Here is a 26,525-nt window from a genome sequence, read left to right as displayed (position 1 = left end):
TACCGTGAAATAACAACTTCTTGATAATCAGCTTTTTCTTTGACTTCTTTCATCAGTTGTCTCCTCCTACGCTGCCAGATAAACAGCTCTTACTCTTTGCTAGGCCAGCCAATTGATGTAGGGAAGGAATCCACTGCTTTGAAGACCTGGTGATACAACTTGCATACCTTATCTGCCACCTTCTGTCTTTCCCTGTATAGGATCATTACCAACAGCCACTATGCTTTTCCAGCTGAATTATCAAACTCCTAAACAATTAACTTACTTTCTTTTCTACCTCAGCCATGCCCCTTCTCCTTAGCCACTCTGAGAGGTTTTGGCTAGGTTACTCTTGTACCCGTTGGCAAAAAGCATAGGCAGAGCTCTAGTAAGCAAAGAAATCTTGGTTTAAAATATGAATTAGAAGCTTCGGACCATGTTGTATTTATAGTGAAATCTAACCACATTTTATTCAAAGAAAAGTAAAATAATTTGAAAGAAGACTTCCACAAAGTGCTGTTCTCATCTGGCTGATAAATAAAAAACAGTTTCAAGAGGCCCAAAACCTGGCTTATGCTGTACCGAGGGCACCCTCACATACGCTCTAGAACATAGCAGCTGGTCTGCCGAAGTGGAACACACGCAAACAGATTAAAGTGGAACCTACACCAGTCACTCCTGAAAACAGAAAAGCACTTCCCAGGCAACTGCACCAGTCGCAGTTGGTGCGCTTCTTAGGTGTGGACAGTTACCCATATGGAAAGCATCTCAAATTTGCCTATTTGCATTTAACTGTAGCTTTGTTTCTGCTTAGTAACATTTCAAAAGCCTCTTAGCCGGAAGATAAAGGTGCTGGAACAAAAAATATCCTTTTTCTATATACAAACTGACAAGATTGCACAATAAATTAAAAACAGTTTTGAACATTTAATAAAAACTCATCCTAGAAATCCAACTTTCTGCCGTGAGGTCCCCAAGCTCTCTTCTTCATCCAAAATCTTCTGAAGGGCTACGTGCAACGCCTTGCCTACTCTTTTTCCTGTCTGCAATGCAAAGAAAGCAAAACAAATCTGAGACATATGCTTATTAACTGGAAGACAACTCTCACGGAACACTTCCTTTTGACAAATATTTTCCCTTTAATGATTAATATACACCAGCTGGTATAATAAAAACATGCCTTTAACTAAGAAAAATAATGGTGGTGAAAGTTTCATTTTAATTTGATTAAGTTTTGGAAAAACCTACACATAAAGGCAGTGTTCCCATTCAGAGAAGCATGCCATGATCATTAACACCAGATCTGAGCACCGCTGGATGACCCAGGAATACAAATTAAATTCCCATCAGGCACAAGCACACATTCAAATTAGCCACCACACACAATATGAAGAATATGCTCATTGCCAGAGGACAAAAAGATACCTGACCAGGAAAGCAGCCTACTAATACAAAGTTCAGTAAACTCTTCTGAACACGCTCACAATCAGCAGACTGAATTTAGACCAGTTCAACACCCTGTCATGTGGCCAGAGAACCCCAAAACGTGCACTGGCTGTACCACCTAATCAGTCTCGGGGCAGATTCTTCACCATGATGTGCAATTCTGTACTGTTCACGGACCTTAAAGGAGTTAACGTAAGGTTTTCTTTAAAGAAATAAACTCCAGCAGCAGAAAATCACCAGGATTAGCTCCGATACCAGCCTCTACTCTTTCGACATGCACAACTGGACTGTGGAAGCTGCAGGACAGGGAAACATTGGGCAATGATGAAAAGAAGATCTTAAGGTAGTGGTGCGTACTAGAGCTTTCCCAGGATTTCTCTAAATGACCTGAAATACTGACCCCATACAGAGATGAAGAGAGCCCACCTGTCCCTGAAGAGCCAAAGACAGATTATATTAAACTGAGTTATTAGCTCCTGATCTATGCAAGGAAGCCTACGCCTGCCATACACCTGACCACTAAGCTCTCTTTCACCTGTTGATGACAACTGCCAAAACCGTGGGCACACAAACCTTAAAATAAGGTACATTTGTAACTGAAGAACCAGGTGACAGAATATGGTCCATAGTACCAAGAGAAATAGAGCTTAGCTGTCAATCCTAGACAGTATGACTCGTGCTAAATAAAGGTGGGCACACACAAGAACTAATACAACACTGCACTGGGACAAAGATCACACCAGCAGTCTGGAGTCTTGAGCGGTGATACACTTTGTGCATTCTTCTCCTCAAACGCAGGACAACACCCTTCTCACCAGGTCAAAGCGAATAGGAACTGTGCAGAGCTTTGGTATTGACACAACACAGAACAGTGTTGCCATCTCATTCCTGCTTGCCTCTCTTATGAATCGGATCATAAACTCAGTATAAAAAAAGCCTAATGCTGGCAACTTCCCAAAACTTTCCAATGAAGCTGCCTTCCTAAGAGATATGTCCTAGGAACAGCTGTTCTCTGCCAGGCAGGGAAAGCTGAACACTCTCTTGACCTGCAGCCAAATCACTGGGAATGGAGGTGTCAAATGAGTTATGCAGCTCCTTTACTGGACAGTCCCAGGTCTTTTTGTTTTTCTTGGCCTCATCAGGCTGCTGAATTTGAGCCAGGTCCAACCAGTTAATCGTTGACATCCCAGAAAGCATCTTGGTTTCTTCTCATTAGCTTTACCCCTCACTCCTTTGAGCTGCTCACCACCCAGGAGGGAGGACTTCTTCCAAAGTAAGTGACGGACAGCACAGCTCACTGGGTGATCAGCTAAAGTTTTTAACTCCTGGCCTCAACAAGTAGGGACAAGTTCACTAAAGCTCTTGAGCAGAGCAGGACGGTATGAAGATTTCCCACTGTTACCTTCCATATGCATCTCTGATTAGTGTTTAGATGAGCGTTGTATAATCCCAAGCACAGCCTTTGGAGGCAGACTATACAATGGAACTGCAGAAGTTAATTTCCTATTTAGGGCTCAACACAGAGCAAAATCTGTAATCAAAATAGAGGCTCCAATCAAAGCTTTCTGCAGATAATTTGCATGTGGTCCAGCTTCTACCACAAACTGATATCTAACTCAAGCACCCATCCTTTGTAACAGCCCTAGACCCAAAACCTTAATCCTTCTATGACATTTAGCTAGAACTGGACTCAAAATTAATCAAGGAAGAGACATCAGATGTCCATAGGAAGTTTGGTTTCTTTAGGATGCCAAATTAGAGATAACCCCCTTCTGCACATCTACACGGATGGTAAGGGGGATAGTAACCTCTCTGGATGCAAACAAAAAGCCCACTAGTACCACCAAGATTAGCACTCTGGATCAACATCATGAAACAATGAAATGCCGTATGTAATCAGCATGTAATTTCCAATTGAGACCAACTGTTTTCAAACTTGGCTTAGTTCTGGATCTCTAAGAAACAGAGCCAGTTTGAAGTATTTAATTTTCATTCCGTCTCCAAGTTCAAAACTCAGTTCTGTTTCATGCTCAAGGCCAAACCCAGGCATGAGAATTTATACTGGAAGACAGTTTTAAGAAGAGCCTGAAGAAAGGTTTAGAATGGAATTCTTATGTGAACAACATACAGATACCAGTATTTTCATGGAGTAGTGGCAGATCAGAAACATAATAAAGGAGCAAAGAAAAATACCAGTAAAATGAGAACAGTAAGTTTATCACAACAAATGAGTTGTGTTAGAACAGAATACCATGCGCTAGCAATTCAAAGTACCATCTCTGCTTCTGTAGGGACTTTACCGTGTTTAAGTTTTGCTCTTTCAGTCTTTAAGTGAAAGAACGAGAGAGGGAACATGTTTTCTGAAAATACTCTCAAAGTTTATCAACTTAAGCTTTACAGCCTTACAGCTGTGATGTACTCGACTGAAACAGCTGTGAGCACCATACATTTCAGGCATCTAAGTTTTAGCTAACTTCCATTTATACTGGATTCTGTTCCAAAGGAACTGTCTGTGACCTCCAGCAAGTCCCTTGTGCACCTAATAAAAGCACCAGGATCTCTGTTCTTAATGCCCTTACTGCAGCTTTGCATATACTCAAGATCCAGTTCATCCAGTATCATTCAGTATCATCAGTCACTGCTCTAAACTTCTTACCTCCATCATTTCAAAAATACTCTCAGGATCAAGGCTACCTTTCCCCACTTTCTTCATAGAAGTGAGGGTGCCTTTACTTGTCACGGATATAAGAAGGCTGGCCAAAGTACATGCTTCTTCCTGAGGGGTAGCATCCACCACATGCCTATATCCAATCTGTAAGTTAGCGACAAAATAACATATTAGTCTGCAATTGTCTAAGCTCTTTATTAAGAAGTTTAACTGTAAGTACTAGCTCTGTTGGCTATCTACAGCCTCCCATCCTAATATCATGTGACAGACTTGACAGCACAGAACTTAAATATCCTCTGACCCCAAAATTACATGTACGTACATAACAGAGGCGAGATAAGCATTTCACTGTTTCACAGTTGTCCTCTCTGACCATCCTTTTATCTGTATGAAACTCCAGATTCCCCTTCTCCCCCCTCCCAGCTCCAAGCATGGACTTTCCTCCCTGCTAGGTGAAAATTACACATCCCAAGACTCAGGTGAGCCCCCACTTCAGTGGTGGCCTTCCTACTCTTTACGAAACTTGCTTAAAAGATATGTCAGACAAGATTCCAGGTAACTACACAAATCACTGACTCCTGCATTGGAAAACGCAGCATCCAGCAAATCAACTGTGTTAGTTGTGGGCTATAGATGGAAAAGGAAAATAAAAACCTGTTTGAAAGGAAAGGACAGCATTGCACCCATGAAAACAGAGTTCTGTCCCCAGCAACAAATACTTGTCGTGTAACTCCAGGCAGACCGCACAACTTCTGTGCCTCACAACAATACCCATTTGTTTTAACATACTGAAGTATCTGCAGCTCTGGATGTTGCACGAGGAGCGGATGAAAAACAACAGACAACCCTTCCGCATGCAAGAAGATGCATTTTAAGAATGCATCAAGTGGAAATCTGCGAGTCAGAGGTGGAAAAAAAACCCCCTTATTCGATAAAAGTTCTTAATTAGGAGTCCAGGGATGAACAAATACATACACAGTGGACACTGACCATTTCTTTAACACAAGTTTTATCTCTACGGAAAAAATAAACGGCAGGTGAAGTTAATAGAAACTGAAGTCTCTAATGTCAGTCTCTACGAAGGTCAGAAATTTGTCAGGCTTACTTTGCTTAGTGTGACGATGCAGGGCACATCATCCACATTAAGTCGAATACAATCATACGGGTCATCAGACAGCTCAATCTCTTTAGAGCCTTCTTCATCCTCCAGAACACGCACTTTGGGTATTCTGTAGAAACAAAATGTGAAAAATCATTGCCAGAATGGATCATTAACACAGGTGTCACACAGGCTCAACTCCAGGAAGTGCCCTTTTCTCTAAATGAGGCTAAACGTTCAGAAAAAAATCCAGAAGGTTAGCAAAGTATTAACAACTCACTCACCAAGACTAGGAAGAAAACATCATAAGTGGGAAGATACTTAGGATAACATTATCATATTTACATCATTCAAACTGTTAGAATTTGAACTTTTGTTTTTTACACTAATATATAGGGAGGGTGTCTTTTGGAATTTGCACAATTCAATCCTGAACAATTCTTTGTACACCTGCTCAGAAGCAGAGCAGAGAAATTGCCAAGACTGAATCCTTCCATACTGTGGTTCCCAACCTTGCAGACAACAGTAAACTTGTCAGAATTACAGCAATTGCATTGCTTGGCAAAGCTGTGACATCAGTAGCAAATACAAGTAGTAAAGCTGCTCAGGAAAGAATGACATTAACTAAGGAGACGGGGTAAAGGAAAGAGATAACATTAGTAAAAACCTTTCTATTTAGCAAGACGGGTAGATAGTAAGATGTTCTCATTCTTTCAGAACCCAGAATATTCTACTGTTCTAAGGACAGATATACAACAGCGATGACCAGGGATAAAAACCCAAGCAGAAAACCCAAGAAATGCTTTCTTCTCAATTGTGAGCGACGAGCTCTCTCACAAATGAGCCAGACAGGCTCCATATCAGCGATACATATACCGTATTTGCTATAGTCATTTAATGGGAGTTTTACAGCACGATTTAATGCAGCTTTCTAAGCACAATAAAGTCACTTAAAACAATTTAGTAGAAGATGGTGTCTCATGAAGCCAAGAACCTCAATGTCTTATCTACCCTGATCTATCCAGGTGCTCACTAGGATGGAGTACTGACTGAGAGACTTTGCTTCACTGGCCAGTAAAACCCACACACAGCTCAGCCTTACTACTCTCACTTTTACACATTTCCACTTGAAAATATAAAACATTTCAAGATGTCCCTAGAAAGCTAACTTCAGTAACCATGTGGAATGTAACCACAATCTGTTTTTATATTAGTACTTTTACAGTAGCGTGTTTTGTAACTAGACTCTGGAGATTACATTCTTTCACGCACTCTGTACCACATCTCTTCTAAAAGAGGAGGAGATAGGGACTGATTTATTGAACGGTTCCCTCACCAATGCAAAGTGATTTTTGTTGTTCCCTGGAAGAGTATTTTAGTTATTTGTGGCTAAGAGTCCTAAAGGCAAGTACTTCACAACAGCTAATCCTGCTTCTGTGAGAACAAATTTCCTACAAGAACACTGGCCTGAGCCAAGCTAAAACTATAAACTCTCAGTAAGCTAAACAACTGCAACGTGTACTTTTTCCCCCAAAGTGAAGCTCAAAATCCTTTGCAACTCATTGGAAATGCATGAAACCCTATTTTCAAGTTAAAAATACTCCATTAAAAAATGATGGAGTAGAGTTACAAGGTGACTAACCCTGAAGCTACACAGGACTATAGACTACATTGGACAACAGCCTAGACAAGAAGTGCATATGCCAGAGCAGTGTTTAAAAAAGAAGGAAGCTTTCAAGAAAATCTGTGAGATTAAGCAATTTTTAACTCCATCCCAAAATAGCTATAAAACCAGGGCAATTTTTGGTCTGCAAGAAAAAGTTGCCAGAATTAATACCTGAAAAATGCCCGCAATGAGCTGATTTGGCCAAGAACAGGTAAGAGAGGTACAAATTAGAACTACTGCAGAGGCAAAAAGACAGCTGATCAGACACAAGCATCATAGTTGCACAAAAAGGAGGTATATACACACAAAAACTAAGCAGAGTGTAGTACAAAGCATTTCCAGAAAACTGCAGATTTCCTCTCCCAGCTTGCAAAGATTTATCTTAAGAACTAGCTGTACATGTTTACTTTGCAACTTTGATTTTTCTATTTCGATTCCTGCAACTAATCGGGGCACAAATCTATAGAGCAGGACTTAGTCATGTAACGAGCCATGCTCTTTTCTGTGGGTTGCAGACCCAGGTTTCACAGCTGCAAAATCCATTCTACCCTTGCAAGCAGGCACCAGTTCTGCCTCTACCATGCCGTCCAGCAAGAAAAAAAAAATCCACAAAATCTGCAAGACTACTGTATTATAAACTCTGTAGCTTTTGCAACTTGCCTAGTTTCTGCAGCCTCGGTTGCCAGTAGGCACATTCCACAGGATCAGGCTTAATGCTAAGTCCTGACACAGTAGCTACTTGCACATTTTGCAATCTACTTCCATCATGGATAAATCCAGCCTTAAGCACCTTGGAGATAGAGTTAAGAATAAAGTTTGGTATCTGCTATCTTTTGCACATGATCCTGATACAGTTTTCAGAATAGAATGAACAATACAAAACTCCAAAGAGTAAACATTCCCCCTAAAACATCATTTTGTCACTGTTCCATGCCTGAAGGGAATATGATGAGTCAGGTCAGACATACACACGATTTAAATCCCATAATTCTTGTGCAAAATTCCTTAAGTTATGATTTTGGATTACTTAGCCCTAAAGAAAAATGTGTCCGTAGCTATTCTAAAAATGGTTAGAGTACGATTTTAAGGATGAAGTCAAGGTTTTCAGATGCCTATCTGAATATGTAAAAATTTGTATCTTCAAAGAAAAAAACGCAGCTGCACCTCCCTGCCCTTGGTTCCAAGGCTGCAGTCAAGGCTGACAAAGATCTGAAAACACTTCTAACAAAAACCTGGTTGTAAACAGATTATGAAAGGCAAGTAAGACTCAAAGAGGGGCACACATGTCAAGCAAAGTTCAGAACACTTAATTCGAAGTGATCTTCAAACTGACGTCTTGCTTGGACAATGATATTTTATAGAGAGCGGGCAGCTACTCTCAACAACCTTGTGTCAATCCAAAGAAAACTCAGTAGGTACCAAGTGAAAGGGAGAGCAAGAGTGAATGAGGACAACAGCATTTCACTTTGAATCTCACCTCTTGACTTTCTGAGCTCATACGAGATTAGATGTACTCGCATTCCCTGATTGAATCAATAGACCGGGTTTTCACAGGTCAAAAATCAACAGGCTCTGCATTATGTCATACTGTACCACATTTCGATTTGATATCAGACTTCCACAAGACTGTGGATGCTTGCCCACAGATTAAAGATTATATGAAGGATACAGTTTCCAGAAGATTGAAAATGAAGCAGAATCATTAAAACAATTACACCCTCTATGTTGCCAGTGTTCCCAAAGCAACAGATTCTTTTATTTATTTTAATTACTTTTTATATGATCAACCTTCTTTATTCAGAACTAGGATTCTGGTTGAAATAAGAAAAAAAGACCTAGTTATCTTGTAAATTAGGTACACGCCTTGGATCCGCAAAGCAACTCACATAGGAGCAACTGTTTCAACTATATGACTTTTGCATCCTGACAGCTCACACACAGACACAATCATTTCTTCCCTTTAGTGTACTGTCAACTCTTTTGTGAGCTATTATGTTTCTGACAGTATTTCTTAATGCTACAAAAATAAGCTACTGTTAAAAGTTACTGTTAAGAACCTGATTATCATGGGAAATTTCTCAGCAATATATACAAGTTGTAGTCTCAGATGGATTCTCCCCTTATCCCCTTTTAAAGTGTTAATAACCTGATATACTGCCTGTCTTCAAAAGCGTATTTTTCCTCTTCTTGCATACACTATTTCAGCTCTAGTACTGTGCACTGATTCCCCGATGAGTAAGCCACAACTGTATCAGTGACTTTAGCAGATAACTAATTTACAGCTGAAGAACAATCTGACATCTACTTTTAAAACATTTATGCCTGTAAGAGTCTAACTTTTGCACCTCTTCAGCTACTTTTGCTACACAGGTTTTTTAGCAAAGCCATGTACTAGTTTCTTGCTCAAGCGTGCTACAAAACTCTTTATTCCCTTTCATCTATAGATAAAGAAGATAAAAACATTAGAAAAAATATTAATTGAATTTTGTCATTAAAACACACACGGGGCACCTACATCATTGTTCTACTGGATTCTGTTCTTCCATTCTTTGAATTAAAATGCATGGGGCAAAGTTCTTTTAAGGACACACCATTTCCCTCTCCTCAAAATCTCTCACCACCATTTTTTCCTCTTAGTTTTAAGAGGAACTCTGGACTAATAGTTAATGAGAAAGAACATCAAAAGTGGGAAATCAAGGCTAGTTACAAATCAGTAATCACACTGACAGATAGGTTCTTATTCAGGTGCATCACATATCAGTAAATATTTATTTTAAGCCCACAGGGCATCAACACAAAGGTCTACAATTACCTGCAAGAAAACCATATGGTCAAGACCATTTTTTCTGGATCTGGCTACAGAACAGAAGTTATATTGTGAGCCTGACTGTGTATATAACACAATATGACACTTGATTATTAGAAAGTGAATTAAAATCACTAATTCACTTTACTTGCATGCAAATGGACTGCCTTGTATCTGAATCCAAGTTGCCTTGGGTATTTCTTGTTTAAATAATTAAGCACTAAAAACACTTCGCTCACAGAGAGTACTTCCTCTTCCGCGTCCCACGCCACTTCCACTCACATGAAATAAAATCTGTGCTTTACCTTGTGTTAAAGAGAGCTGCCTTCACTGCGATAGAGACTGCATCAAAGAGGTTTCCACCACACTCCAGTAACTGGGGAGGGAAAAAAGCATCTCTTTAAAAAGAAAATCAGGCTAGGGCCTTTAAAGCAGGTCTTTATTTTACGTAAACCTACTTGAAAAGGCACAAAATAAAGAACGAGAACAGGTTTTTTAAAAAAACAAAGTTGTCTTTTAAAGCCTACCTATGAAAAGAAACAACAGATAGGAAATTAATATTTCACCTAACTGTATTATACATAGAAAATAGAAGAGTTAATGCATTTCATAATAAAATTAATGATAAAATTTAGTAACAGAAGCTGAAACCACCACAGTTCTTACTCTTCTTGTGTTAAGGCTCTGAACTAGAATACGACCAGAATACTTTTTATAAACTCACCACATTCATTCTTTAGTGTTATATCAAGCCAATCTATTTTCTATACTTTATTTCAAAAAGGAGTCTTTTTTAGATATCAACTGGACAAACCCAACTGACAGAACTGTTTTCAAAGAAGCAATGCAAATTGTCACCCAGAACACAGTATGAAAAGCTAGTTATAGAAGGTATAGTTATGAAGGCACATCGTGATTTATTCTCTGTTCTTTATGGAAAATGAGTCATCAGCAGGTTTGTCTTGTAGTTGTAGAAGATCTAAGGAAATTCTGATGTCAAAGTCTACTTGTTGATAACACTGTCATTTGAATCAAAGGGCGTGGAAGGAGTCTAGTTTAGCTTCTTCCCATGAAGATCAGGAGAAGAACAGTCAAACAGAAGAATACCAGATACTGCATACTAGATAAAAAGGCAGAACTCCAACAACCACTAATATCTTCTATAGGTTGACAGACAATTCAAAAATGTTTTTGGCCATAGTCTAGTGTTAGTCCTCTGATAAACTCTGCTCTCAGCTGCCAGTACTATTCTATGAACATACACACACATACCCAGCAAGCATTTGAAACTACTTCAGAAAGAACATGTGGATGCTTCTCCATTACATCAATCTATGCTGTACGATGAGAGCAAAACAACTTTTGCAACACTGATTGCAATGATTGTTCTTCAAAATCTATTTAAGAATGAGATAAACTCTCGCACTGGGAGCAAATCATAAATCAGGTATTCTGGAAAGACTGTTTTTATGAAGACAGACTGAATTGTGTAAAAAGAACGACAAAATGTTGGGATAGAAAACTAATCACAAAGGTGATCAGATTATTTCTGTGCAAACAGCTGCTGGATACAGAGAGGTTAACTTGCCACTTTCAGACATTATTGCATTTTACTAGGTAACACAATAAGCCTCACAATATCTTTGTTACTAAAACACAATATAATGGGATGTGCCTGTACTGTTGCTAGGCTTATGTTCAGGCTGCTATTCTAAAGCCTTACCTGCATCACAGTGGCACCTACAGCCTAGGAACACAGCCTGTGTCAAGCACAGTACAACAGTTCCTTCAAAAAGAAATGAATGCTCTCTTCTGAAACACCTTGTACTCAGATCCCCCTGTTTTCACTAATTATTTTTTTTTTAAGGACTAAAAAAGTCTGCACAACTGTGAGTTGTGGAAGGCAAAGAAATCTGTAGAAAGGACTGCTTTTAATTTACTGCTATGCAAATGAAAGAGTTATTGGGGGTGGGGAAAATAGAAAAACATTATAGACCTTGCCTTGTTCAAAGAAATTTTTCCTCCAAACGGACAGATTTCTAACATTTTATTTCCAAATCGGAGGGGGAATAAAAAAGATGAGGAAATCCTCCGATGTACGCTCAGAAGTCAATTGCTAATATTTCAGCAGAACCTAACGACCCCCTCCAATGTACTGTGATTGCGTAGGGAATGAAATGAGACTGCACACTGACTCTTGCTCAGCACGGCAGGCTGCTTGGGCAAATTATGTGGAGAAGGCTATACATGTATCATAAACACTCTCAAGATGCCTAAAAGCTTATTTTTTGACATGAATGACTTAAAAGGGGAAAGAAATTGAGGGAAACACAGAGAGAGGGAGAACAGGCTTAAGTTTTACAGTACTGTGTATCTCCACATTCACAAGTTACTCTCTGGAAGTGGAATGCCTTCTTTTCTTGAGAAAGACTGCATGTATTTTGAAAGGTCAGGGTATATATTCTTGACCTTTGACACATCTCTATATGTGTCCATATGTCTGCATCTTTGTGACGCGTATAGTTGAAGTTGTTTTCTTTCCAGTCTAACTGTACACAATTATAGCACCTTCCAAGTACACTGACCACTAGAAAATATTTGAGAGATGTTTTCCATCGAGAAGCTCCACGACTATACAAAATATACTATTTTCTCTCCTGAGGCTGCATATCTCAAATTTTGTTTACACACAGGAGCTGAATATAAATGCTTTGATCAAAGCACATATGGCTAAATCACATAGCAATGGAGTATCTCCATGTTCGTGACATTCTGTCTGGGTTTTTGTCTTTCAGAATGCGAGACCTGAAAACAAGTACCTTCCCACCTGGCCACAAGGTACCAGTATTTCCAGGTTTACAACAGATTTAAGGCTTATTTTCCATCCAGCTTAACTATGCAACACAAACACCAATGTGAACAATTTCCAGGAATTCTGAAGGAAAATATTATCCAAAGGACTCTCAGGAAGATTGTTATTATATTTAGAATCTGCCTCTCTCAAATGATGAATAATATGACTTGTACTTTTTATTAGCACAAGTGTCATACTTCCACCATGTACTATTAAAACAGAACTCTATAGGAATGATTCAGCAAGAGCAGCTTCAGGAAAATCTGTAGATATCAAGCACCGACATCAAGTATAAACTATCACATGTGATATACGTGTCTTCTATTTAGAAGATGAAATAGTACAAATACCTCAAAAATGTGAAAATACAGAGGTCTGAGGCGGAAAAGAAAAGGGAGGCAGGGGGAGGGGGGAAAGCAGAATAAGAGACTAATGTTAACAGTATCTTGTTCTAACTGTATCAGCACCTCCTCAGCGGCTCACACACTAAATCCCTGAAAAATATGGCATTAAAAAGATTCATCAAGTTTAGAGTCCTAATTATAAACCTACAACAGATTCTTTTCCAAACAAAGCTAAATGTAAAACTCACCATAACAGAGGTCCTGATGTTCAGAATTCTGATACAACTAGTACCATAAAAATACCAAGGCTGCTTTTTTCTGTAGTTGTGGACAATCAACAAATTTGTCCAGGAAGAATTAAGTAATGACCAGTTATACCTCATACAAAGCTACACAGAACTACTTCTGAAGCAGACAGATTTATAAGTCTCTGTTTATGCAGTGTTTATGCAATGTTAAGCAGTACATTGCTTAAATAAATAAGCACAGCGTTTAATATTCTGTACCTCTGCTTGTAATTGCCTAGTAACTGAAGGCCCCAGTGTGATTTCTCAGAACTACCACTTCATTCTCTATTAAACTATGCCAAGCTCCAATAAGCCGGTGACTAGGACTGTTAAAGTACTCGGCAGTGGTACATATTTGATCATTCTGTATGTGGACTAAGTCACGGTGTGTACCATATCTACTATAATTAGGCTAATACTATAATATTAGGCTTTTTAAGCACCTAATGGACTGATTTTCACATTTATTTAGGTCTTTGTCTAAATGTTCCTGTTTTGTTTAACAAAACCCTGTATTTAATTTTTCTGGCAACACAGCTTCACATTTTGTAAATCATTTCATAGACATTAATGGATTCCTGTGAGTAAGATCCCTCAATGTATTTTCAGTTACAAGTCTGACAAATAGAAACTCAACTTTGGACCAGTAAGAATGGGAACCAATGCTCAGGAGAGTCTGACTTGCAGACTTCTACTAAATTCCCATGACAGAGTGCTTTAAACACAGCATAGTTTGGAAATTTAACTGCTGCACGCAGAAGATTTATATGAATAAAATTAAGTTTCCATTTTTTAACAGGAACAAATATTCAGTTTCTCTTCTACATTCAGTACCTGTAGATAAACTGTCATCAAAAAGTGCCTCAGCCAAATGTAACTTCTGCTTGAAAAGTTTCTATTTACTGTATTGAATTAGTACTGATAATAGTGCAAAGAGGTAGACAGGATGGATAGTTGTGTTAGAGCTAACATGCACCCATGCTAACTTAACATTCATTAGAATGATACATTTGCTGTTATATCTAGTATGGAAAACAGTTTAGCCTTCTTCAGTGGCAATTTCCTTGTCAGTATAAGATCACTGATTTTTATCCAAGACAGATTTGGAGTATTCAGTGTTTTATTAGCTCTGCAGTGGAGCACCATCCTCAAGAAGATTACAAAAAGAGCAAGCTGGAAGTAGTGATTAACTATTATAGGTAGATTCACAAGAAAATGGCCATCCATGCTGTGAAGCATTTTATCACATTATGAAAAGCCTTTTTTATATGAAAATACACGTGGTTATGCTAAGTCAGTCAGCACCTTGAAAAACCTCCTTGAATCTTAATTTTCATTATCTTACTTACCAGCACATCAACATAGAGAACCCAGCAGTGCTCTCTAGGATTAATACAGAGTGATTTCAAGTCTACACTGCTTTCGCTGCTAAATACTCTGTAGAGTGTATTTGCTATATCTGTGCCAAGTTCTTCTCCTCCCCGGCCTTCAAATTCAGGAGTAGCATTTGCAGAACTAGATAAAGAAAGAAAAAAATACTTTCACTTCTGAAGTGGTTGACACCCAAAGAACATTCTTAAATATAGAGAATTAGAAATATGTAAGGATCTACTTGTACAAGAATAAGCACCATACCTGTAAAGAAATTATTTCCATTTTGCATATGAAAATGTCTTGGTGCAGATAATATGCCTACATTTCGCTACAAACCCTGACACTAATTAAATTCTACTAATACTGTAACTTGGGAACTGAAGATGGTAAAGTTGGTGAATTCTCTCAGGGATTATTTTTTAAGCACCCTCGTCTTCTATCACCTCAATCCTTTCAAAAGTAAAAAAGTGAGAGAAATCTGTACTAAGTTCAGAACAGCTAACAAGACAGCCTATTATATCTGAATGTTAAATTAATAAGATGAGTGGCTAAGAGAAAGATGTGACAATATGACAAGTAGAATATGCAATTTTTTTTTAGTGACATGACTGCCTGACCTTAAGCGATAGTTTTTTTACTGACTGTACTTTCTGCTGTAAATCCATTTACAGACAACAGCTCATTATTTTCAGCAACTGCAGCTTATGGAGAGCAGCAACTAAGAAACAGTTTTCCAGAAGGGATCTGACAAAAGTGTGTGGGTCTTCACTTTCCCGATTCCAATATAACAACCTTTGTTTATGAGCAGTCATGCAAGAAAGTCCTTGGGTGCTAGGGCCTTGTACACATCTAAGAACAAAATTCTAACAATAACAGAAAACAGGCCTACAAACACACCCCTCCCCCAACTCCAGGTCACGACGAAATAGAAATGTCCAAAGATACATATACAGCAAAATAACAAAGGAATATTCTGAAATCCAACCTCTGGTTTATAAAGAGTGCAAGAGCATTCTCAAAAAGTGGACCCTGTGGCACATACTGCAGATCTTGTTTTCAAATGAACCAGTCAGACCTCCCCCAGCTTAATTTCTTGTTACAGAACACAGGCAAGGAGGTGGTTCCACAGATATAGTTTTGATATGTTCAAAATCTGTAATAGCAAAGCCTTGTATTCTCCTGGCTGGGCATCTCCCAGTGCCAATTTCTCATGTATGTTTTGCATTTATATGATGATAGAAACTCATAGCTCTTCCAACAGGCACAGGGCAGAATACAAACATACAGCAGAAAACAAAGGCTTGGCATATAATCCCTTCACCTTTAAAAAAACCCAACAACTAAAGATCCACATTATCTAGGTATGACTTAAATCATCAAGTGAGCTGTACTCAACAAGACTGCAGAGCCTATAAGCTTACATGTAATTGTTATTCTTACCTATAAGAATTACCTCACAGTAATTCTCCCAACCTGTTCGTTTGCAGAACTGATGAAAACTCAGAATGCCAGGAAGAGCTACTGGATTTTATAGAAGTTACTTGCTGCTTCTATAAACAGACAGCACTACATATGCTTAAAAAAAAAATAAATTACTGCCAATCAAGCACTGACCTATGCTTCCAGACTACATTTGCCACATGAATAAGCAGTGCAACTAGATCATTCTGTTTAAACCATTCTGTTTAAAGTATGGTTATGCAAGCATTACGATTCCTATGACAACTTGAAAATTATACAAACCTCAATCTATACCTCATTATTATTTCCAAACACAAAGTTTTACCAAATGTTGTATTTTTTAATTATAAATGGACACTTTGACAGTAAGTAGGAAAAACATAAGACTCAATTGGAATACCAAGTTTCACTGCATCTTAATTCCATTATTATTTTAACACTTCAGTTCCCTGCAATCAAAGTGAAATGAAGAAGCAAAGTTAACAGGGTACTATTATAATAACTACATAGTAAATACTGCCACCTAATGCCCACAGACTATTGCAGTAATTTACACTGGGTAAAATTTGAAATGGGGTTGTCTTGCACTCCAGTAAGAGAAAATGCCAAAAATCTTGTTTTGTCGAGCACAGAAAGAACTTAGTAGTGGCCAGGTGGAGCTCATAATTTCTACTCCCAAACAGAACGTAATTTCAAAGACTTTCAAAACCATTTCAGTGTCATACTGCGTAACAATCAAGACTCCTCCTAAAGCGTAACAATGCTTCTACCACACATCTCTATTGAATTCCAAAACCTTTGCTGTTACCAGTCAAAATCTTTCTCTCACAGTAGTTAAAGTACTTCCCATCCGTTGCTTAGGCCGTTAATATACTATAATCTACAATGTAAGTAATTATAACAGAGATAAAAGAGTTAATTAAACAAAAGCTTACAGCAATTTTCCTGGTATACAAGGGCCTCATCACCCAGAGGATATTTTTCACTTAAAGCTGTGTTTACTTCAAGCAACCAACACCAGATTTCTATTTTTGCACCAAAAGAAACACACAATCATTTAAAATGACGAGGCAGATTTGCTGCTTTACAATCAGCAGTAAACTAACCACCTCACTAATATTCCCCTCTTAACAGAAAGCAGCCAGAACACATCACGCTTATGACACATCTGGATTGCCAAGGCAGTCCCCAAAATACATAGACCCGAACTCAAGTTCAGATGCTGACTGTGTTAATATGATTATGATGATAGCCAACCTCATGACCCTACAAAGAATTAGGCTAACAAGGGTTTGGATTTAGCCTAGTCAAACTGGTAAATCTACCAACACGGCTTTACTGATTCAGGTCTCTGCCTGGTCAGACACTGTCACCACACTTCCAAACCAAAAGAACATCTGCTTATAGAGTCCGAAACAGTTTTACTCAAGCATCAGATGGTGTTTCTCTCTGAAAAACTGAGCTCAATCCCATCCAGTACAGACAATATATCTTTAATGGAAGAAGTACCCTAAAAAAATGTGATGACATTTCATTCTTCCAAAACTCGTTAATTTGCCTCTTGCCTCTGCAAAGAACAGCTGCCGTGATAACGGGTTTGTGGCAGGGGAGAGAGGGGGAGGAAAGGTTCCTTTTCTGCAGCCACCATTTGTGATACCTTCAGTGACTGCACTGGAATTTGTTTTAAGTTAACATTTTCCCCACAAAACACACTGGAACAATATCTGAGGATCACCTAAGAGCATGCTGATGTGGCTGTTCTGCAATATTGCCATCTCTTACAATTTGGAGAACCACTTTCCATCTATAATATTTAAGATCCTATCTGATCCAGACTCCCATGCAGGCATGACAAACAGGCCCACTCTCCCAGCTGGAACAAAAGCACGCCTGGCCTTCAAAGTGGAGGAACAGATGGCCAGACTTGGACAAATACATTCCTTGCTTCCCTAATTCCACAAACAAAATCTAATACATTCAAGGAATTCAGATGTCTGCTTCTTTTATTGTTGTTATTTCTTACACTTTGAAATAGATAAATCTTTGCTTCAGTCAAAAAGAAAGAAAGAAAACACAACCACTTACAAGTCACTATTAGAACAGCCCCAAAACTCAAAACACAAGAAAAGCAGACACAGAAGTCTTTCAACATCAATGGCCAGGATGACTCTCTTCTCCAGTGCTGATGGGCAGTAATGACATAACGTAGGACATGGACTTGTTCTACAATAATTAGTTTCTAGTATCACAAAACAGTGCCCCAAAAATCATCTCTTCTAGAGACTTGCATTAAAGTCTGTCTCAAAATGGCACTCAATACGCTTCTCAAATTTTAGGTTAAGGACTCAGAGCAGAATGAAAAGAAATGGAATTCTGGGGCAGAGAATTATATACATGTTCCAGCAAGTGATTATTTTCAGCAGTACAAGAAACCATGAAAGTTTCAGGAAATACGTATTTTAAGATAGCAAACACTGCAGTCTGAGTTTTTATTACTAGTTTAAACGATATAAAAGCCAAGTAGGACACACAGGAACTTCACCAGGAGCAGCAGTGTATGAAACTACGCTCAGTTACTACCACCCAGTGGCAGCCTGGAAAAGCATCAGGGTACTGACAGCATCTCATTTCCCTTCACAGAGAACAGGCTGCCTCCGCTTCATTTTTGTCTTTTGGATCTTTCTGAAGGCTAGAGGTCACCTTTCCCTGGCGGCACAAGCACGCAAGAAGTGACTACCCTGCTCTAAAATTTCGGCTTTTGGTCTGTGTTGTCACAGAAAGTAAGGATTACCTATTCCTAGAACTGACAAGATCCACCTTGCACAATACTGCTGCACATCTCCCTCCCATCTTCCTATGAAGTAGAGATTAACAGTTAGAAAATACAACCTAACATTAATCTAATGAGTTGAAGTTTTTCTAACATTTATTTACATATGAAAGAAGTGTCACAGAATTGCAACATGCCCACAGACCACTTGTTTCAGTAAGGAAATGTCCCTGCTGTCAGTTTCATACAGAAACCACCAGAACAAAGCGGGTACTATTTAGGATATTTCATACATGAGTGTTATAAAGCGTTCAAGCTCAGATCCCCTCTAATGGCAGGACCACATCTGAGAAGATCATATTTGTGTTTGATATTTTTTGAACAGCAATCATGGACAAACCATTAATTCATAGGCGAGTCCCTCCCTCTACAAACCTTATGTTTCCACAGTTGCCTAGTACATTGTGATGTATAGAGGCAGTGTTAGATAAGGCTGCGTAATGTGAGAGAGATACAAATGTTAAGGCAGACACAGCCAGTTAGGTCAGAGATTATCAGATCTACACTTACTTAGTAGCTCTCATACCTTAGCTTTACTAACGGTATATTGGTTTAATGTCAGAGTAGCAACATTTTTTGTTTTTAATAAAAACAAAAAGAAAGGTCACATGCAAAACAGCTAACTTGCCAGTGCCAAGGCTTTTATGAGATGTTCCCAAAACACAGTATTTCATAAAGAATGTTTCTAGGAAGTCTGCAAGACATTGATACTGTAGTTTCATACACTTGAGATGTCACTCTGCTATCTCAGAGCAACCCGAAAACAAGAGCTCTCAGTTTTCTTCTAGCTTCCTTCATAATTCAAGCACTATGAAGACTGTAAGGCTAAACAATAGTCCATTTGTAGCACAAAGCCAGGAATATGATTAAAAAGAAATACTATTGTAGTTAGTGAAATACCGATTCACCGATAAATATAACTAGATTTTCTAATTAACTTTTGCATCTGAAGTTTACAGTAAGAATCTTTTTTTTTTTTTTAAACAGATTTGTACAAAAGACACTTCAAACTTTTTCCACTGCTTTCACAGACAAAGCAAGCAAAACGTTAAGTACAGTTAAAGTACAGTCTGTATCAGTCAATTCTTCCGGAATACTTAATTTTTGAAAGATATTTTCTCTGTTCTACTATCGCAAAAAAAGATAACTGACATTGTAGTCACAAAGTCATGTTAAACACATGTGTAACTGAACCATTATGCTCTTCCAGCTGCGGTGATGCTGGAAGATGTGATTTGTGATTGTTTCATTTAACCTGTTTCCATTCTTTAACTCCTACTGTTTTGCTTGTTTTGGGTCTGCAGAACCAGCAGAAAGTTTCTGAACATTCACCACTACTGAAACAGCAAAATAACTTGTTTCTATTACTCAGACCCTTACAGGAAGTTAGTGGAATGAAGGTTTAAATTTGAGAAGAATGGTAAGATCTGATCAGCCATTTATTCCAAATATTAGATCTATATCCTTCTCTTCTAGTATACTAACCAGTCAACGAAGAATTCCAGGTAACCTTCGTCAGGTTTCTCTAACTTCGGTGTCCCCATTTCAGCTTTTACACCTACCAAGATATCAGTGTATCCCTGTTAAAATAAAAACATATTGCACAACTGGAATTATAGTCACAGAACTACTTGTTTAATTTAAATACCTACAGTAAGCTGACATTTCTACCTTTCAGCTATCTGCACTGATCATTCTATCAGAGTGAACTTCACATAATATTTTTTTTTTAAAATGAAAGGCTTTAAAAGGACAACGTTAGCCTAAGAAGATTCTTCAAATTATTACCATACATATTAACTTTCTGTAGGTTAAAAAGACACTCTCAACATCCATGACTACTTCTATGATTTTGGTTCTGGAAACACCTATTTCTGCAGAATTCTTATAATATCGCACAGTGTATTTATCTTTTTTTTACAGCTGAAACATGCCAGAAGTAGTTCTGCTTCACTCTTAAGGAATACAATTATTTTTTCCAGGGATTAGACACAACAGCGATTTCAGTTTTCAAGATTAAATAGTTCAGCCTGATGGCTGTCCAGGTAGTTCACAGTAAATCTAGCTCAAGCAGGTTAGGCAAGCCTGAATGAGTTACGTATGCTGTCATTATTTCCTTAACCCCTGGTTTCAGTTAGTGCTATACACACACACACAAACCGACCTACGAACAGTCTCGGCTTATGTTAAAGCTAGTCACATCAACCAGAAATTTCATCAGCAAGGTACACAATCCTAAGAAATTTACCTACCAGCTTTACTCTTGCAGATCCACTTGTGTTTGATACAATATCTGTTTCTACTTCTGCACATCTGTAGTCTTCACAGCCACGACCATCTACACGAAGGTCCTCCTAAGTGTGACAATCAATATATTGTGCTTAAGGGAATCATTAATGAAGTTAAAAAACAAAACTGTGATCTTAAAGTTTCCTTCTCCTATGCCAAACACAGTAGTAAAAAGCATATACAAGTAACAGCTCATAGTTTCATTACTAACTTTCACTTAAGAGTACAGCAGAAGCAACTGTACTTTTCTATTTACCTCTCATTTATCTGGAGCTTACAAGCTCTCTGCAGACAAACGTGAACTCCTGCACAAAGTCCCTCCAACTCCAAAAGAAAGCTTCAGACTGCAAAACTGTAAAGGTCTTGGCTTGAAAAAGTACTTTGTCTCATGCACGATGGGCCTTTCTTGGGACACTCAAGTTCTGTGCTTTTATATACGTAACTAGGACCCAGCAGATGAAAATAACCCACCAGCCTTCCAAATGCTTTCACCTGTTTGTATTTCAGAAACAGATACTTCGATACCACACCGCTCATCCTCATAAAAGTATTTTTCTTTGCAGTACAATACAGTTTCTGTGCTTTGCAGAAAGCACAGTGCTTTTATCTTTAGCATTTCTCCCCACTTGTCCTCCGCTCTTGCTCCGTGGTCCACTCGCCGTTCCTCCGCTTAAGGACAGGACAGAACAGAACGCTAAGCAGCGGCGAAAACTTGCGGTTCTCACAGGGAGCAAGCTCGGAGGAGCGGGGAAGGGCCCTGCCCCGTGCCTCACAGGGCAACGCTACCGCCGGCCACAGGCAGGGCCGGGCCGAAACGACCTCCCGCTCCCCGGGGCGGAGGCGGCCGCCTCCACGTCGCCCCGGACCAGCGGGACCACCAGCGGGACCACCCGCAAGGCGCCCGCCGCCGCCGCCGCCGCCGCTACCTGGACGCCGTGCATGATGTAGAGCTTCTCCCCCTCGCTCAACACCACGGACGCCATGCCTCCCGCCGCCGCGCGCGCCCCACTCTTTCGCTTCCGGCGCCACGGAGAGGGGGCGGGCCCGGCGCGGAGGGGCGGGCCCGGCGCGGAGGGGCGGGCGGGCCCGGCGGGGGAGGGGGGGAGTGCGCGGGGGGGGGGGGGGGGGGGGGGGGGGTGCGCGGGGCCCCGCGCCTGCGCAGTGCCGCGCCCCCGAGGCAGGAAAACGGCCTGACGGTCACGGCGTGGCGGACGCTCACCGGCCCGGGGGTCTCCTCCTTCGGGTGGGGAGCGAGCCGCCGAGCTCCCCGGGCAGAGCTGTCACGGGGAGGAGGCGCCCACTGAGTGCCCCGCGTCCCCGTAAACGTCCCCTCAGCGAGGTGGCGCTGGCGGTGAGATGGCGTTCCGGCTCTCTCACGCCTTAGCCCACAGCAGCTCGCCGCTCCGGTCGCGAAGAGCAATTTTTCTTTTCTTTTTTTTCCTTCGTTTTCCCGCCCCCTTCTGCCACCCCAGCCTGGAGTCTGCCTAGGGGGAGGCGAACCCTCGCACGGCGCAGAGGCTCGGGCAGCAAGCCGCGTTTATACGCAGGCAGCGCTCCTCCGAAGGCTGCGCAAGCCCGGGTCTGGCTCATTTTCCCCTCGGGGTCGGGAGAAGGTATCCCTGGTGCATTCGGATTCCCTCTTCCAACATGACAGCGGAGGTTATCGCACAAAAACGATGCCAGTTGTGTTTTTTTTCTCTAAAAAAAAAAAAAAACAACAAACTAGCAAAGTAGCATCTTTTCCTCCAACGCCATGAGGGTAAATGGGTGACTGAGACAGAGCCAGCCCGAGGGAACCACCCGCACCGCCAGCGCCCGGCGAGGCAGCCGGCACCGGGAGGGGAGCGCCGGGCGCACCCCGCCGCCGCTCGCTCGCTCGCTCCCCCCGGGATGTGGGGTACCCGCGGCCCAACGCCTTCCGAGCTTGCCGAGGGTTCAGCCCATCGCTTCCCCGCCTTAAAAACGGAAAGAAAAACAAAAAAAAAGGGTTATTTTTTCCTCACAAAACCCGCACTTCCCCCGCCCAAACGCGCTCCGAGCACAGGCGCGCCCCGGGCAGGCGGGGCCCTGCGGCAGCCCGGCGGCCGGACGCAGCCCCGCCACGCGCGGCCGCGGTACCCGCCCGCGGGCCGGGGAGCCCGCGGGGACGGGACGGGAGGGGAGGGGCGGGGCGCGCTGCCCGCCGCCGCCGCCCGCTTCCTGGTTGCTGCCGGCGGCCGCCCCACCCCCTCGCCGAGCCAGCGTAAGGGGCGGCGGAAGAGCGGGCGCGAGGGGGCGGGGGGGGCCGTGGCGGCGCTGCCGCGGCGCGCGCGGGCTCCCCGGTGCGGCGGGGCAGCCTCGGCCGGCGGCGGGCGCGGCGCTGCGGGGCGGCGCGCGCGCGGCGCGGGGGCGGCGGGGCGCGCGCGCCGGACCCGGTGCGGCGGCGGCGGCGGCCTGTGGGGTAGGTGGCGCGGCCGGCGGCGAGCGGGCCGCCATCCCGTCCCGCCCCATCCTGCCGCCGGGGACCGCTCCCGTCGCCTGCGCCGCGCCACCGACCGCCCTCGGGGTGTGGGGGTGCGCGGTGCGGCCGGCCGAGGGCCGCTCGGTGCCCCGCTTCCCTCCGCCGGGGCCCCCCTGGCGCGGGGGCTGGGCGTGCCGGGCGGCGTCTCCCGGAGCTGCTGGCTTCGGTTAGGAAACGGGCGGTGCGCTCCCGCTCGGCCCCCCGCCGGCTTCCAGACGCTGCGGGGCCGGGCGTCTCGGTAACGCCGGGCGGGAGGCGTGATGCCGGTTTGCCGCGTCGCCGGGGTCCGGGGGTCTGTCGCCGGATGGCGGTGGCGCGGCGGGGCCCCGCGGTCCGTTAACGCGTCGCAGCGATGAGACGCGCCCGTTGGACAGCGGAGCAGACCCTGGCGCCGCGGCGGTGGCCGCGGTCACCCGGGCGTTGGGCTGCGGCCGTCCGACGGGGCCGGGGGGCGGTTGCGACCCCGGCGTCGGGAGCAGCCTGTGTCGGCAGCGTGGCGGGGTTGGTTGGGGCGGATGGCGAGTTGCCTGACAGGAGGGAGCAGTCCGGACTGGTTTTAAACAGCAGCTTCCGAGTACTGGTGGAGTGCTTCTGGAGAGTAATTTTTAAGACGAAGGAAGAACTCACAATGGCTCGTTAGAAGATGATTTTCAAGAAGACACGGGCTCAGGGGAGGAGGGGTGGTGTGCCCCCCCCTGCTGCCTGTGTACCAGTGAGGGGTGCTGGGTGGGCACCAGAGTTTGGGTAGAGTTCTTCCCTTTGATCACAGTCCGGAAAAGACAAACTATCTCTTTCAGCGTGTGAGAGAGAGATTGTGTGCCTGACTCTGGGCACAGAAAAGGTGCGCCGTGTCCGGTCTGTGGGAAGGGAGCCCAGATCAGGGTGGTCGTTCTGGTACGGTGGTGGTGCGGTGGAATCGCGGAGAAGGGGCTGGCAGGGTGCAGCGAGCGACTGCCTCCAGTGCCTGGGGGTGCAGCGAGTCGCTTTAGTGAGTGCCGTGGGGTTTTTTGGCCTAATGAAAGCAACGAGTAAGTCTTTTGTGTAGTGTTGCAGGCGTTTCAGTGATAAGAGTCATTACAAGGGGAGCCACGCCATAATTCATATGTCTTTAAAAATGCAGCCCCGCGTGCAATAGAGGTCCGGTCTGTCAAACACTACAAGTCCGTCAGCGTAGCTCTTGGTGCCATCTCACTGTTGCAGTAGTATTTGCCATACCCCTGGGAGCTGCTTGTGGTAGTAAGTTGTGTGTGACTGGATGCTCACTGACGTTTAGCAGGTGTGACCCAGAAGTTACAGGTTTATAAAAGGACAAAAGTAAGGTCTGCCTAAAAGCTAAAGTATTTGTTGCAACGTTTAACACCTATTGGGTATTTTTGTGTATGTTTCTGCTTCGTTTTTAGTTTTCATTTTAGGTGGTGTAGTTACAAAGTATGTAATTCAGTTTGAAATTGCTTGTTTGGTAGTAGACAAAAATATAAAAATGTAATTTAATCCAGCTATTTGGAGCAGGTTGCAGGAAGATGAATGCTTAATTCCCGAGCAGGTGCGGGTCTGCTGTGCCGAGTAATGTGTCTTTTCTGGGCACTCATCTTTGTGTCAGCAAAGGGGAGGAACTGATGGTCTTCAGCTGTATGTGTGTAGCCTGGGCAATGGTCACGCAGCTTTGGTGAATCTCTTTTTCTTATCCAGTATGAATAACTTTTCTTGATGGGTGGCTTGCAGCGCATCTCCAACAGAACAGGAGCTAGCAGTGTCGCGTGGTCCATGCAGTTTAGACCCATGTGTTGCGTTATTTCGGGGAAGCTTGCTTGAGCAGACATTTCCCATACATCTGTAATGGGATATCTCTCCTGTAGAGGAGACTACGGGGTAGGTGATGGGCACCCACTGTGGAGTCGGGCTGAAAATGGCTTGGCTGTAGCTCAGCCAGTCTCTGCAGATGTTAATTGACTGAGCTTATGGTTTTCTCTGGTCCCCCTGCGGTGTAGACGTGACCTTTTTCTTAGGGCGATATTCCAGAATATAGTTTTTCTGCCTTCCTGAGAGAAGACAGCAGGTAAGGTAAGATATGACAAGACAGAAAAGCTTGTTGTCGCATTTTATTTTCCCTGTCCTGTGCTTAGCTGGTTGAAGCAAACTAGGTGTGAGTGGTTGTACCCCGAACATCATACTTGACTTTTGCATGTAACTAATCTGAAACTTAAGGCTGTGTTAGAGAAAATGAGAAGTTAAAGCTTTCCTAATTAGAGCTGCGTGTTTCCTGGGTTGTGCGGACAAGAAGAAAAAAGATAGCCTGTAACTTGACTGGAAGTGCAGTGCAGCAAGTCTGCCAGTAACACTTCATACATCGTCCGTTGGAGAGGGAGTCCAGAAGAGCGAGCCAGCTCGCCTCTGCAGGCCGTGGGTGCCAAAGACGTCCTCATGCAGCCGTAGTTCCCAGCTACTGAGGTGCAAGGTGCAGCTAGGTGCTGTCTCTTACTCCAAGGGGCAGTGACATGCTGGCTCCTTTTGCCTGGTTCTGGCTGTGCCCCCAGGGTGGGGGGTGCTTGGGAGTTCTTCTGGAGGCTGGAGAGAGATTTATTTTTCAGACTTAGAGCCCCAGGTCTCTTCACTCCACCAGGTTACCATACAGAACTGGTGCTGTTACCGGAGAAGGAGTAGAAGTGCAAGGAGGGAAAAAAAATAAAAAGCAGAGGATAGGAACGGGAAAGTAAGGAAATGAGAGGGAAGGCTACAGCAGCAGCGTTCAGCTAGAAAAGTGTTGGGAATCGCTGTTCCGGGACCTGTAATAGCAAGTAAAACAAGGACACAGAAAACTCAGTGTTAATACCCTTGGACAATGGAGGAATGTTGAATGGGAGGAAATGCAAGGCCCTTGTTGGTGTTTTTGCTGCCAGGCTGGTCCAGGTGGATGCCGTGTTT

The 26,525-nt window shown here is 42.6% G+C and overlaps 2 protein-coding genes across 10 annotated transcripts in view; one reads left to right on the top strand and one right to left on the bottom strand.

The window, feature by feature from the left end:
• Positions 1–886: 886 nt before the first annotated feature.
• Positions 887–23,128, bottom strand: EXOSC7 (exosome component 7). 3 transcript variants are annotated; one of them, XM_075418837.1, is made up of 8 exons: positions 22,323–23,128; positions 21,067–21,168; positions 20,300–20,372; positions 14,499–14,664; positions 9,970–10,040; positions 5,199–5,322; positions 4,082–4,237; positions 887–1,022 (listed from the first exon to the last, which is right to left on the bottom strand). In XM_075418837.1, exons 2-8 carry the CDS (start codon positions 21,125–21,127, stop codon positions 918–920), a joined length of 756 nt encoding a protein of 251 aa, XP_075274952.1. In that variant the 5' UTR covers positions 21,128–21,168; positions 22,323–23,128; the 3' UTR covers positions 887–917. The 3 variants fall into 3 exon arrangements, with proteins under 3 accessions (XP_075274952.1, XP_075274950.1, XP_075274951.1); XM_075418835.1 differs by lacking the exon at positions 22,323–23,128 and adding an exon at positions 22,030–22,138 and having other exon boundaries at positions 20,300–20,394; XM_075418836.1 differs by lacking the exon at positions 22,323–23,128 and adding an exon at positions 22,030–22,120.
• A 126-nt stretch (positions 23,129–23,254) lies between these two features.
• ZDHHC3 (zDHHC palmitoyltransferase 3) overlaps positions 23,255–26,525 on the top strand; it is a 34,019-nt gene continuing 30,748 nt past the window's right edge. For 2 of the 7 annotated variants that reach the window (XM_075418832.1, XM_075418828.1), the window contains exon 1: positions 23,885–25,664. The gene's annotated coding sequence lies outside the window, so the exon portion shown is untranslated. Of the gene's footprint in view, positions 23,346–23,491; positions 23,544–23,676; positions 23,842–23,884; positions 25,665–26,525 lie in introns of those variants that run through there. The other 5 variants (XM_075418830.1, XM_075418829.1, XM_075418831.1 and 2 more) reach the window with 5 other exon arrangements.

Source organism: Opisthocomus hoazin, chromosome 4 (assembly GCF_030867145.1).
Source record: "Opisthocomus hoazin isolate bOpiHoa1 chromosome 4, bOpiHoa1.hap1, whole genome shotgun sequence".
Taxonomy (NCBI): domain Eukaryota; kingdom Metazoa; phylum Chordata; class Aves; order Opisthocomiformes; family Opisthocomidae; genus Opisthocomus; species Opisthocomus hoazin.
Note: the sequence above shows the minus strand (reverse complement) of the source record. Positions and strands in the feature narration are given on the sequence as shown.